Source organism: Clytia hemisphaerica, unplaced genomic scaffold, assembly GCF_902728285.1.
Source record: "Clytia hemisphaerica strain Z4C2 unplaced genomic scaffold, Clytia hemisphaerica genome assembly, whole genome shotgun sequence".
Taxonomy (NCBI): domain Eukaryota; kingdom Metazoa; phylum Cnidaria; class Hydrozoa; order Leptothecata; family Clytiidae; genus Clytia; species Clytia hemisphaerica.
Window position 1 is genome coordinate 1,891,057 of NW_027103473.1, and position 13,671 is coordinate 1,904,727.

The 13,671-nt window shown below is 35.3% G+C and overlaps 1 protein-coding gene across 1 annotated transcript; it reads right to left on the reverse strand.

Annotated features, from left to right (window-relative positions):
- Window positions 1-898: 898 nt before the first annotated feature.
- Window positions 899-13,393, reverse strand: LOC136798469 (syntaxin-16-like). The gene is made up of 9 exons (XM_067055082.1): window positions 13,243-13,393; window positions 12,355-12,440; window positions 12,113-12,165; window positions 11,260-11,366; window positions 5,192-5,354; window positions 4,807-4,913; window positions 4,317-4,460; window positions 2,908-2,988; window positions 899-1,073 (listed from the first exon to the last, which is right to left on the reverse strand). The coding sequence occupies exons 1-9, from the start codon at window positions 13,351-13,353 to the stop codon at window positions 972-974; spliced, it is 954 nt and encodes a 317-aa protein (XP_066911183.1). The 5' UTR covers window positions 13,354-13,393; the 3' UTR covers window positions 899-971.
- Between the last annotated feature and the right edge of the window lie 278 nt (window positions 13,394-13,671).

Below are 13,671 nucleotides of genomic sequence, written 5' to 3' on the forward strand. Positions count from 1 at the left end.
TGGATAATTCATTGTTCGCAGTGCTACTCAAAAATATATTTTCAACGAAAAATAATAGCATGTGCCCATATAAAAATGTTCATTGATGTATTCTCAGTTGACCGAAAGTAAGATTGGGTTTTATTCAGCATAAAATAAGTGTCCGAGAATTAATTCAAAAAGATAATCAATTATCAATAGATACTGCCAGGGTTTGATACCGCGAATAGCAAAATTAAATTCAAATATTTTCTAAAATGAAACGAAAGATGATGCAATTTTACAATAACACCTAACTAAATATACAAAATGGCATCCAAAATTATCTTTTAAAATAAGAACTAACCCCGAAAAAGGAAATTGCTTTAGGCGTGGCAAGACTGGAATGAAATTGTTATTATATTATATTATATACTCTCGCAATCCGTTAAAAACTGTTAAAAATTCTTAATTTGGTCTGAGCCTGGATGCGCTTATCTCTATGACAATTGTCCAAATGTTCTTATATAAACATGTATGAGAAAAGCCAAGCCAACGACTGATGTCCAACTTTAAACCACTTTCAACCCTTCCAAATTAATATTCGTTCAGTAGATTTGACCAACTAAACTGAAATTTCAAACGGTGTCAGAGGAAAACCCAGAACGCGTCTCAAGTGTGAGAGAGGGCTCTTCCAGAAAATTTTCGCACATGGGGGTGGAGAATATATTTGTTTAGGGCTAATTATGACTACCCGGGGGTCAACTGATGCTCGTCCCCCGGACAAGTTAGATCTGTTGTCCAGGGGGGTCAAAAGTCACAATGCCCGGGGGGCAAATTTCCAAAAAATGTTATATCCTCCACCCCCATATTCAATTTTTTTCTGAAAGAGCCCATTCTAGTTCGTCCAAGCTAAAATGCATAACAAAAGTATAGACTCGGAGAATTCGCGGTAAAAACGGGGCAAATAAATAAATAGATTAATATTTCCTAGAAAAACAAGAAAACCACTATCAGCTTTTGGTGAGCACAAGAATAATGACCATGATGGTCAGAATGACACTCAAAACTAAAATACACATCATTTTACGATTCTTCTTTTGATGTTTCTCAGCCTGAAAAACAAGATGAGAAGAAAAAATAAGAATTACAAGTGATACTTTGATGGACCTACCTGGATTATGCATTTAACACGTTTATAATTGATATCTACGTGACGTGACCATTAAACAATCATTCAGAACACAAATAGTGACGATCTATTAAAATTAGTCGTTTGTTTCTTATAAAAAAAACGTTTAGAAACCAAAATTTCATACTCTTGTTCTTTCATATTCAAGACTTCGTGAGCAAAAAAACATCTCCAAAAAATTGAGTAATTTGCCTAAGAACATTGATGTATGTTTATTAATAGTGATTCTTATTGATCAAGATGCTTTTTTTGAGCTGAAAATTCATTTTTTACAAAAGTCTGCTTGAGCAATCTTTTATCTACTTTCATACAAAAAATCAGAAAAAAACAATGGTCCAATATTTCACTAAGTCCAAAAAACCCTTTTATAGCCGTTTTTTCAGCTGAAATTTACCCAAATTTTTTTTCTCCAAAAATCGGGCTCCGTCACATTCGAAGATTTATAGTTATGCATCTTTGTGCAAAAAATCGTAAAAAATGAAAGAGCCAATCAATCTAATACCTAAGCAATTGATAATGTGCTTATAAAAAAATATCGAAATTTGGCCAGTTTTTCTATAAAAACACGCTAAACAACCAAAATTTCCTGTCTAAACACTCGTGAGAAAAAAAAACATCTATCTCATAAAAAAATTGAGTAATTTGACTGAGAACATTGATGTATGCTTATTATAGTGATTTCTCTCTATAGATAAACATGCGTTTTTGAGCCAACAAATGTTTTTTGCCAAAATCTACTTAAGCCATTTTTTACCTATGATGGTACCCTACTTTTATGCAAAAAATTAGAAAAAATTAATGACCCAAGTTTTCACAAAGTCCAAAAAAACTGTTTTTTAGCCGTTTTTTGGCCCAAATTTGCCCAAAAACATTTTTTTTCGAAAATCAGGTTCTGTCACATTCAAGGGTTTATAGTTATGCATCTTTGTGTAAAAAATCATTAAGAATGAAAGAGCCAATCTCAAGAAAAGCCAATGCCTAAGTAATTGATAATGTGCTTATAAAAAATATCGAATTTGGCCAGTTTTTCTATAAAAACACGCCAAACAACCCAAATTTCCTGTCTAAACACACATATTCTTCAAAAGTAAGCCCTCATGAGCAGAAAAAAACATCTATCTCATAAAAAAATTGAGTAATTTGACTAAGAACATTGATGTATGCTTATTAATAGTGATTCTTATAGATAAACATGCGTTTTTTGAGCCAACAAAATTTTTTTGCAAAAATCTGCTTGAGCCATCTTATACCTATGATGGTACCCTACTTTCGTGCAAAAAATTAGAAAAAATTAATGACCCAAGTTTTCACAAAATCCAAAAAACCCGTTTTTTAGCCGTTTTTTTGCCCAAATTTGCCCCCAAAATTTTTTTTTCGAAAATCGGGCTCCGTCACATTTTGGGCATTGCCATTTTGCATCATTGTGCAAAAAATCAGAAAAAACTAATGAGCCAATCATGAGAAAAGCTGGTAACTAACGGACGGACGGACAGACGGACAAAGGTTAATTTATAGGACCTCCACCGGGGTAGGTCCAAAAAGCTAAGAAATGCAGAAAATGTCGCCGGATTGGAGTATACCAAAAAACTGATTTTAAGCTTCATATAGCCGGTATACTAAATTAACTTTGATTCAAAAAGATTCTAATTTGCGGATGTATAAAAGAGATTTCGCTTCCTGTGGAAAGAAACATTCTCTTAATGATAAATATCTCTTTGAAAGAGGCAGACAGGCGTAATGGAAGGTATTTGACGCACCTTTTGCAGCTGTTGATATCCTTTTTCGACTTGTACTGATGCTTGCTCCACATTATAATCTATTCTATCCAATATCGTGCCCTAAATATAAAGAGAAAAGAAGGTGAAAAGAATGATTTAAATTCTGGGCCTCGATAATACTTGTTGTATATACGTTATCTCATAATTTCCTGCCATACATAAATTACAAAATGATATACCTTACATCAAAGAATTTACAGTCACAAAAACTTATCCTACTTTCATTTTCTCAGTTAAATGGCACGTAAACAAAACTGATGACTAGTACGTTAGCATTAAGTAAATTATTTTTGAAAATAACAAGCTAGATGCTGAATGAACCTACCTGATGATGAAAGTTAGATAGTAATGCGAGGAGAAAAATGAAAAAAAATCAGTCAGAAAATATAGCGTTTAGCGAAAAACATAGCACAATAAATTCATCATTGATTGTTGATGGGGGGAGAGGGAAGGGTTGTAGGGAAAAAATAAATAGAAAGTTCTGGTCGCAAAAATCAGTTTTATTGACAATTAAATCATGCTTGATGGTGAGCAATGTTTATCAATAATGTTTTTGTGTAAAAAACATAGAAATGAATATAAGGAAAAAATCCAATGAAAATCTGCAAACACGGCGATTTCCGGCATTTTCAACAGGAAAAAAATTTTTCTCAAAAATCGAACTCGGCCATGTTTTGGGCATTGTTAATACGCATCTTTGAGCAAAAAATCAGAAAAAACCAATGATAAAATCTTGAGAAAAAAAGCCAAAAAAACAGTTTTTCAGGCATATTATTTCCGGCATTTTCGACCGGAAAAAAATGTTTTTTGAAAATCGGGCTTCGTCACATTTTAGGCATTGTCATTTTGCATCATTGTGCAAAAAATCAAGCTATATTTTCTTATTTGGTTAAAGGGAATTTCCCCAAAATACAAAAATCCGTTTTTTAAGGCGAACCAAGAATTTTCCGGGAAAAACCACTTCAGCCATTCTTTAGAGAATCTTGCCCTCTATCTTTGTACAAAAAATCAGAAAAACCTAATGACAGGATTTTTCACAAAGTGCAAAAAACCCTATTTTTAGGCAGTTTTTGGCCCAAATTTGCCCAAATATATTTTTTTTCGAAAATCGGGCTCCGACACATTTTGGGCATTGCCATTTTGCATCATTGTGCAAAAAATCAGAAAAAACTAATGAGCCAATCCTGAGAAAAGCTGGTAACAGACGGACGAACGGACGGACAAAGGTTAATTTATAGGACCTCCAGGTAGGTCCAAAAAGTAAGGCCAAGCAAATCGATGATAATGAACGAATCTGGAAAATCCGTTTTTGTATAGATCAGTTTTGCAGCAGTCTGGATTTGTTCCATGGTATCGTGTTAATTGACCAGGGAAATAATGAGCCTTACCTGATCCACAATCAGTATTGATAGATCTTTGAATATGGTATTCAAGTCGCCTATAGATTGAACGATGTGTGAAATTTCTTCTTCTCGTTGTTTGACAAATTTATCGTTTTCTTCCACCATTGTTAGTTGTGCGGTCGTGAAACCCTAAGAAGTAACAAATGATACTTTTAGACCTATCAGGTTCATCTACAGATCATTGAACATTGGACAGAAAACTCTTAAAGTGACTATTGTGACATATGGGGCACTCATTAAGGTGTAAAAACACTGATATACAAAATGACAAATCAAACAAACGAACGAACAAACAGGAGTTAATTTCATAGGACCTCGAGGTAGAAGGTCCGAAAAGGAAATATGTAAACAGTCAATTCTTATTCTCAATTGACGATATTATTCAGAAAAACGTTCCCCATTATGAATTTCCCAAGTGAGTTCTGTTTTGTTTCCTAACAGAAAGTGGAAGGAAGACTGCAGAACAAATACAAACCTTATCGTAAAGTTCTTCGAAGTTTTCATCTTCTTGCATGAAGACATTGGTAGGGTTAAAATCGTTGCTAAAATATTCCTTTTCCCTTTCCTCTCTGTTCTTCATACCTTAAAGTAAAAAGAGTAGAGAATCTGACTTTAGACCGATCCACACTAATAAAGCGATAAAACTAAAGTGACAATGACTAAAGGCTAAATCCTAATGAGAATTGTTGATAAACAGTTAAAATTAGCATAGCAATTTTGAATTCATTATAGAACCAGCCATTTGCAGACAAGGTCTACTTTGAAATCCTTTTTGACAGAGATCATCTAAAATATAGACCAAGGAAATTTCTAAGTCATATGAGTATCAGAAAATTATGTCAATTAATAATAAAACTCACGTTTTAGATATTTAGATTGGTCCTTTTTGAAGTTAAAAGATAGATCTTGAAGTTGTGAAGCTAGAGATGACACGACGTTTTTGATGATTTGTCGTTCTGCTTTTTGGCAGCCCATGGATCGTCCCTGAATGGACTGTATACAGCGCTGGCATTGATGAAACAGCTACAAAAAGAAACATCAAGCATCGTTCATTTTCAAAAACGTTTTGTGTTGTAGGAAAAAGTTGAAGTACAGTACTATATATAAGTACTATATATATCTTCAAGAGAAAAGATGTCATTGACTATTTAAATGAACTTCACACATCTCCTTGATAATTCAACTTCTTGCATTGATCTAATTTTTTCATCAGCTGATCATTTGATTCTGGATAGTGGTATCTTTCCATCCTTGAACCCTAAGTGGCATCACCAGATAACCTTTTGTAAACTAAATTTTAAAATCCCCTTCCCACCATCTTACAAACGAAAGGTTTGGGACTTTTCCAAAGCAAATCCCGATCTTATTCGAAGGGCGGTGGACATGGTTGACTGGGATAGGTTTTTTGAGGGAACTGATATGGATGGCCGGGTCTCCTTCTTGACTGAAACCATCATTAATATCATGTCAAACTTTGTGCCTAATAAAATCATTACCATCAGGAATAAGGATGCAGTATGGATGACAGCTGAGATAAAGAGAGCCCCTACTTGAAAAAATCTAAAGTTTATGAGCGGTATGTAAAAAAATGGGAGGAGAAAAGAAGACCTCAAATCCTCCAAGAACATCAATCTAGGTGTAGAAGGGCTGTCAGAGATGCTAAAGAATTTTATTTCTCTCGCTTAGCAAATAACTTCAATGATCCCAACTTGGGTTCTAAGAAATACTGGTCTATTCTAAATCAATTTCTTCATAGGAGGAAGTCACCAAGGATTCCACCTGTTCGAGATGCCAGCAATAATCTTATTGCTGATGTTCCAACGAAAACAAATATTTTTAATCAATTCTTTGCAAATCAGTGCTCTCTCATAGACACTGATAGTGTATTGCCGCAACAAAACTATGTAACTAATCTCAGAATAAACAATATACCTCTAGATCAAGTCAAAATTTTAGCCCTCATTCGCGGACTTAAAACTAACAAAGCGCATGGTTGGGATGACATCTCTATACAGATGGTTAAGATCTGTGACGAATCCTTGGTTAAACCTCTTATGAAGATATATCAATATTCTTTAGATTCATGCATTTTTCCATCAAACTGGAAAAAGGCTAATGTTGTTCCTATATTCAAAAATAAAGGGGACAAGAGTGTAGTAAAAAACTATAGACCAGTGTCTCTCCTGCCTATTTTTGGAAAAATCTTTGAAAAGTGTATCTTTGACTCCGTCTACACCTATTTTCGAAAACAACCAATCTTTTCACAAATTCCCAGTCTGGGTTCCGCAAGGGTGACTCCTGTGTGTCTCAGCTGTTATCTATAACACACGACATTCTGAATGGTTTTGATGTTGATCCACCTCTAGACACTCGTGGAGTATTCCTTGATATTTCCAAAGCTTTTGACAGAGTTTGGCACGATGGTTTGTTATTCAAACTCAAGTCATATGGTGTTTCTGGCCCCCTTCTTTCATTAATCCAGAATTTTCTTTATGGGAGATCCCAGCGGGTGGTTCTTGATGGTCAGGCTTCTGATTGGACAGAAATCTTGGCCGGTGTACCCCAGGGATCTATTCTCGGACCCCTCTTTTTTTTGATTTACATTAACGACCTCCCTGAGGCAATCCTTTCCATAATCAAAATTTTTGCTGATGACTCGTCCCTGTTTTCACTCATCCTAGATCATATTCGCTGTTCTCAAGAGTTGAACAGTGACATGCAGAAGATAAGTGAGTGGGCTCATCAATGGAAAATGTCCTTTCAACCCTGATCCTTCTAAACAGGCAGTTGAAGTGTACTTTACCAGGAGGCTAAATCCACCTGACCCCCCAGAAATTACATTCAATAATGCAGCCATTGCAGTTCAGGATCATCAAAAAACATCTTGGTCTCATACTTGATCAAAGCTGGCCTTTGACCGTCACCTTGATGAAAAAATAAAAAAGGCTAATCAAGGTATTGGTCTTATTCGCAGACTTCGCAAGTTTCTACCCAGGGATTCTCTTGTCACTATATACAAAACCTATGTTAGACCACACTTAGATTATGGAGATATCGTATATGATCGTCCTGGTAATTCCTCATTCTCTGAAAAACTCGAGTCTGTTCAATATGATGCTTGTCTTGCAATAACCGGATGCTTCAGAGGAACATCCAGAGAAAAAATCTACCTTGAGCTAGGATTTGAAAGCCTGGCAAACAGGCGGTTAACTAGAAGACTCGTATTTTTTTATAAAATAATCAATGGCTTTGCTCCTGCTTATCTTACGAATATTCTTCCTCCCCAGAGAGGAGAGGAAGAGCGCAATGCAGGGCGAAGGAGATAAAACCACCACTCGAGGCACCTTTCTGTAGAACCGAGCGCTATCGTGCCTCTTTCTTTCCTTTTTGCATAAATGAATGGAATAACCTCGGAGATCATATACGGAATCTTCCAACTATTAAGTCCTTTAAGCAAGCAATTCTCCAATTCCTCAGACCCAGTGCTAACTCAGTTTTCAAAGCTAGTGACAACAAGGGCGTGGTTCTCCTTAACCGATTAAGGGTTGGTTTCAGTCATCTTCGTGAGCATAAGTTCAGGCACAATTTTGGCTGACACAGTCGACCCTTTTTGCAACTGTCGACAAAATTCAGTCGAAACAACACAGCATTTTTTGGTGCATTGCTCTGATTACTCTAACGACAGACTTGTTATGTTTGACAGCCTTCTTCAACTTGACATAACTTGTTTCCATTTAATCCCCGAACATTGTGTAGAAATCTTCTTTATGGTGACCCCGAATTTAGCGTTGTCCAAAATCATGATATATTGAGCATAACGATAAAATTCATCTGCGATACTGGACGTTTTGGGGGACCGTTATTCTAGTCTTATGCTCCAAGTGCTCTCCTAGCTCTTTCTGTTTATTTTTATTTTTGTTATCAATTATTTTCTGTAGTTAGTTTTGTTGTTTTTTTCTTTTTATATATATTTTCTTTTTATATATATTTTCATTTCTTAGTCATTATTGCTCATTTTGTAAGCTCATTTGGGGTTCCTTCCTCCTGGCGGTATGATCTGGTGGTCCTTTTGCGGGAGGATAAGAACCTTTAGATTTGTACTATTGTACATCTTTATCAATGGGAACAATAACAAAATTTGTGTGAAGTTTTTTTTTTTTTTTTTTTTTTTTTTTTATCTATAGTATAGTCCCACGAACAATAAGTCGTGGGACTATACTATAGATAAAAAAAAAAAAAAAAAAAAAAAAAAAACTTCACACAAATTTTGTTATTGTTCCCATTGATAAAGATGCTAATAACGTTGCATTTATTTGTAAACGTTTTTATATTGAAGTGATTTTGAAGGAGATTGGGATATTGGGTACAGGAAATGAAACATACGTTAGGATTGATCGGGGTAAGGCAGAAATTGTAAATGAAAACGTTGGTTTTTCTAAACGCCTTCGTCTTGCTGTTTCTGAGAAGGACTTGGATCTTCCTAGTATCTATTGGACTCCAAAGAAACACAAGAATCCAACAGGAAAACGATTTATCATTGCTTCTAAACATTGTTCAACCAAAGAAATTTCCAAATCAGTTAGTCTTGTTTTTAAACTGATCTACCGTCAAGTTGAAAATTTTCATACTAAAGCCAAGTTTTTGAGTCATTACAACAAGTTTTGGGTACTTCAAAATTGTGAGCCGGTTTTAGAGTCTCTAAACCGAATCGATAAAAAGAAGAATGCTAAATCAATTTCGACCTTTGATTTTAGTACATTGTACACAAAGATTCCTCATGACAAGCTGATTAAAGAACTTTCAGAAGTCATTGACTTTGTTTTTGATGCTGGCAATTGCAAATACATCGCTATTTCAAAAAATGATAAAGCATACTGGTCAAAGACAAAACCCAAATCTTCTGTGTCCTTTACTCAAAATTCGTTGAAGACAGCTATGAAGCATCTTATTAAAAATTGTTTTTTCAAGGCAGGTGACATTATTATGTGTCAGGTGATAGGAATTCCCATGGGAATTGATCCAGCACCGTTTTGGGCTAATCTCTTCCTCTACCAATATGAACAACGGTACATGAGCAAGCTCATCGAGGAAGATAAGGTTAAAGCTCGCCATTTTCATTCAACAAAGAGATTCATTGACGATTTGTGTGCTATCAATGATGGGAACTTGTTTCAATCTGTGTATGGAGAAATCTATCCAGATGAACTTGAACTCAAAATTGAACATTCTGGATCTCATGCTTCTTTTTTAAACCTAGATATTTCCATCAACGACGGGATTTTTATTTACAAGTTGTTTGATAAGCGCGACGCTTTTCCTTTTTCTATAGTTCGAATGCCACATAAAGATAGCAACATGCCTGAATCCATTTTTTATTCTTCGTTTGTTGGTGAACTTCTCAGGATTGCTCGATCAACGTTACTTTTCGAGGACCTGAAAGTTAAAGCTAAAGTTTTCATTGAAAGAATGCGCCGTCAGGGTGCTGATAACGCAAAGCTAGATTGCAGTCTTCGTAGGGTGATTGTCCGTCATATTTCAGAATTTGCAAGATTTCAACTTTCTCAAGATTCAGTCGTTCGCCAGCTTTTGCGGTGAGCGGTCACGGGTGTACGGGGCTTCGAACCGGGTTCTAGTCCGACTTTTTTTAAATTCTCATTCTTTTCTCCCACTCTTTCCATCTTCTTCTTTGAACTGTAAAATGTGTGTGAGAGCCACGGGGTTGGATAGTGGCGATCCAATCCCAGTTCCTTCCCATCTAGGATGCTTTCTACAACGTTGTGGCAGAAACGTGTCAAAGGTGTGGCAACTTTGTCTAGTAGAAAGTACACTTCTTTTTTCATTGTTATCTTAGTTTCTCCGGCTGGTTCCGTGGAGTTTAAGTTTTAGTTTATTTTATATTTGAGCGCGTTTCATACTTTCACTAAACACATCTTTTTACATCTTTTTATCTGTGGTGGTGTCTAGCTAACACTGCTTGGCCTACCTACACAACCCTATTTCCATCATATAGGAGGATATTTTCACAAATGGCTGAAATCCTGTGTAGGTCGAAAACTGAGGAACAGATAATGTGTTTTCTTGAAAAAAAAAAAAATAAATAAAAAAAATTTTTTTTGACTCATATTGAGTTACTTCTTTCCATCTTAACTCATATTGAGTCGCTTTCTTCCTTGTAGTCACTTTAGATCACTAGTTTTGCATTGATGGATGTCTATGTCATCATTTTTTCCTTTTCAATTCCAACCTGATTGATTTTCTGTGAATGTTCATTCTAGATTTTTGTTGTATTTATATTGTCTTTTTGTTTTGTGAGTTTTGTCTTTATTGTTTCCATTTTAAGTAGTTGAAGGTTTTATACTTCTTGACTATATAATATAGACCAGCGTCCAAGATTCAGAAAAGGCCTTAAAAATGGTTTTGGTAGGGCACCCCTTAGACCAGGGCAAATATTATGATATTATGCTCCTAATAGGCTGATTTGCCTTTCGAATCTCCTGCAGTTTTCGAGTGAATCGATTTTTAGTTAATCGATAGAACTTATCAAGGACCCCCTTTACTGAAAATCAAATATCTGAGGCTTTCAACAGATTCAGCGTGAAAAGTAGACAAAGAAAATGGTGTTATTTGTTAAGTTTCGACCACCTGGTGACGAGAAATGACAGTTTTAAGGCGAAAAATCGACGTTTTTGGCGTTTTCCGATGACGTCAGCATTTTTCTGGGAGCATTTTCAGAAAAAATCATTCCCACAGCTGGATAGCCCTGAATTAGTAATATCCGAAAATGGTATGGTTTGTTAACTTTCGATGTTCCGATCTTGAGATATTTCATTTTTAAGGTGGGTAAATATGCTTAAAAACTGCTGACTCAGCAAAAAATATCGATAATTTTCAATATTTAAACCAATTGATTGGGAATTACTTTCTGTACCTGCGTGATTTCTTGTGTGGTGACATCAATGGTGTGTTCTTCGGTCATATTGTCATCCATTGACGGTCTGTTCAGATGTTTGTTGTGTAATGATGATAAGTCTTTCACTGGGGTTAAAAGCAAAGCAAAGGGTAAGGATAATTTCTATAAGTTGCAAAGAAAAGGAAAAGGATGATCAGAGGCATTTTGATCCTCATAACAAATTGTCAATTTGAAAACATTCTATAATATTTCGAGGAAGAGAAGAGAGTCATTGCATAAAACTCTACGTGGAAAATAGATTCCAATACTTAGTAGTAAGGGGAAAACCCTGAGGACCTGTGACATCTTTTATGCGACGCAACCAAACCTGGTTCATTTCAAAGAATAAAATATTTAAAGACTCTTTCGCAACTTTTCTGCTAAGGCCTAGGAAACTTAGAGCTCAGAATTTGCGTCACATGCAAACACCTCAACCCACAAAATTTGACAACATTTCAAAGTAAAAAAAAACCTAACACCACTTATACCAATAGAAAGCAGTCGAAAAACGATGTACAGGACTTTTAAGTGGCTATAGTAAATTTCTCAACCTATCTTTAGAAAATCAATGTCAAAGCTACTTCTCGACGTCATCATTTCCAGTTGATTTCCTAGAGTTACGTTGGGAAATCAATATGTCCGCTAAAGTGTCCTCTATATCGTTTTTCGATCAGCAAATACCATTGAAGCCCAGTCAACTTCCATCTGATTATCCACTCTAACTTATATATAAAGGCTACTTAATTTTCTTAATTTTTTTTATCTTATATCGACCCCCTGCCTGAAAATAGTAAAGTTCTGATCCCAAATGTAGGTATCCATGAGTACTTACTTCTTTTCATTATTTTGGATATATCATATTGTACTTCTTCCACTGCAGTTGTCCTATAATTAAAACCAACCATAACTGACTTTCATAAATAATGGATAGAATATACCTGGCTCCTACTATAGTGTTCAGATAAGATTTTTAGTTATTGAAGTGAGATCTTGTTATGTCAGCTATGATTGTAGTAAAACTTTGACAATAAATGATGACAAAAACAGCTTTCTAGGTAAAAAACAACAACATACCATTCAGGAGGAAGGGACGAGAAGTTGGATCCTCCAAGCCCATCATCTTCATTATCCTCATCATTGATCAAAGAAATTGATTCTTCCTATGAAAAATATGTTATGGATAAATAAAGGGCTATTGATCATCATCACACTTACTATTTCAAAACTTTGTCTGTAAGAGTATCAGATTTTATCTTTGGATACAAACAAAAGTTTGAGGATTTCACAATTTATTGAAAATCCAGTCTCTGAACCGAACAGTTCAATTAATTCAATTTGTATTCCTTGTTAGTGTTACAATTGACTATGAATATGGAGGAGGTGTCCAGAATTACACACAACAGGATTTTTTACTTTTATTTTTAAGCTAATTGCTAATGCACACCGTCCTGCACGGTTGTATTTTTGTGTCCATAAACTCAGCATTAACAACACAAATGAGCCAACATTTCTGTGACAGAGACCATGACAAATGAATTTTTTGTTCTCCTTCAAAATGGCTGACGCCGATTGGCAAATTAGAGAGCGCCTACCGCCAAAGTGCTCACCACCCCAATATAATGCTGCATGGTTGACGTCATGCGCTCCATCGTGATGCCGCAAATGTTTTCTTAGATTTAGCTCACGAAAGCCCCCATTCAAATTTACAAACTTTGAAAGCCCCTGTACTTGCTATCAATTGCAATTGAAGGTAAAGGTAAATTTCTTTGATCTTTGACTATTTTCCTTTGTTCCATACGGTAACTTTCTTACAAAAAATCTAACTCAAAATTACACAGAAATCTGGGCTGAATTAACCAGTACAGAAACCCTACTTTCAAATCCAAACAGTACAAAATTCCATCTACAGATGAGGATTTCAGGAATTACTTTGAATAGCCAAGAAAAGATAAAAAGACTTACATTTTTTGCTCTTGCTTTGAAAAGATCTTTTTTGGGTGTGTCTCTCTGTTGTTGTGTTTTATGATTGTCTCGAAATTTGAAATACAAACGTGTTAAGTTTTTTGTAGCCATTTAAAAAAGAGTATTTATTCATTTGAAAGTCATTCTTTCTAGAAAAAGTAAAGTAATAAGATTAAGATAATATAATGAGATGAAAAACCGTTTTTGCTTTCAAAGACCAACTATCTCAGATTTTTAGCTAGGTCTCTCTTGGCAAAATCAGTTGCTGAAGCCTTCACGATCATAAATTTTACGAAGATTGGATTTGACAAAGGGCTTTATACCAAAGTTTCCGGGGTACAAAGGTACTTATTCCGCATTCCCTCTTAACCTTAAATTGAGAGGGTTCACAGCTCTTTTTAATCAAAAATTGAGTACTTGCGGGTGCGC

Excerpts from the sequence above, each read along its gene's own strand:
- LOC136798469 (XM_067055082.1), bottom strand. The coding sequence starts at position 13,353 with ATGGCTACAAAAAACTTAACACGTTTGTATTTCAAATTTCGAGACAAT. Across the intron at positions 12,166-12,354 it reads TCGTCCCTTCCTCCTGAATG|GACAACTGCAGTGGAAGAAG; the intron begins GTATGTTGTTGT and ends TTTTAATTATAG. Across the intron at positions 4,461-4,806 it reads TCGAAGAACTTTACGATAAG|GGTTTCACGACCGCACAACT; the intron begins GTTTGTATTTGT and ends GTTACTTCTTAG.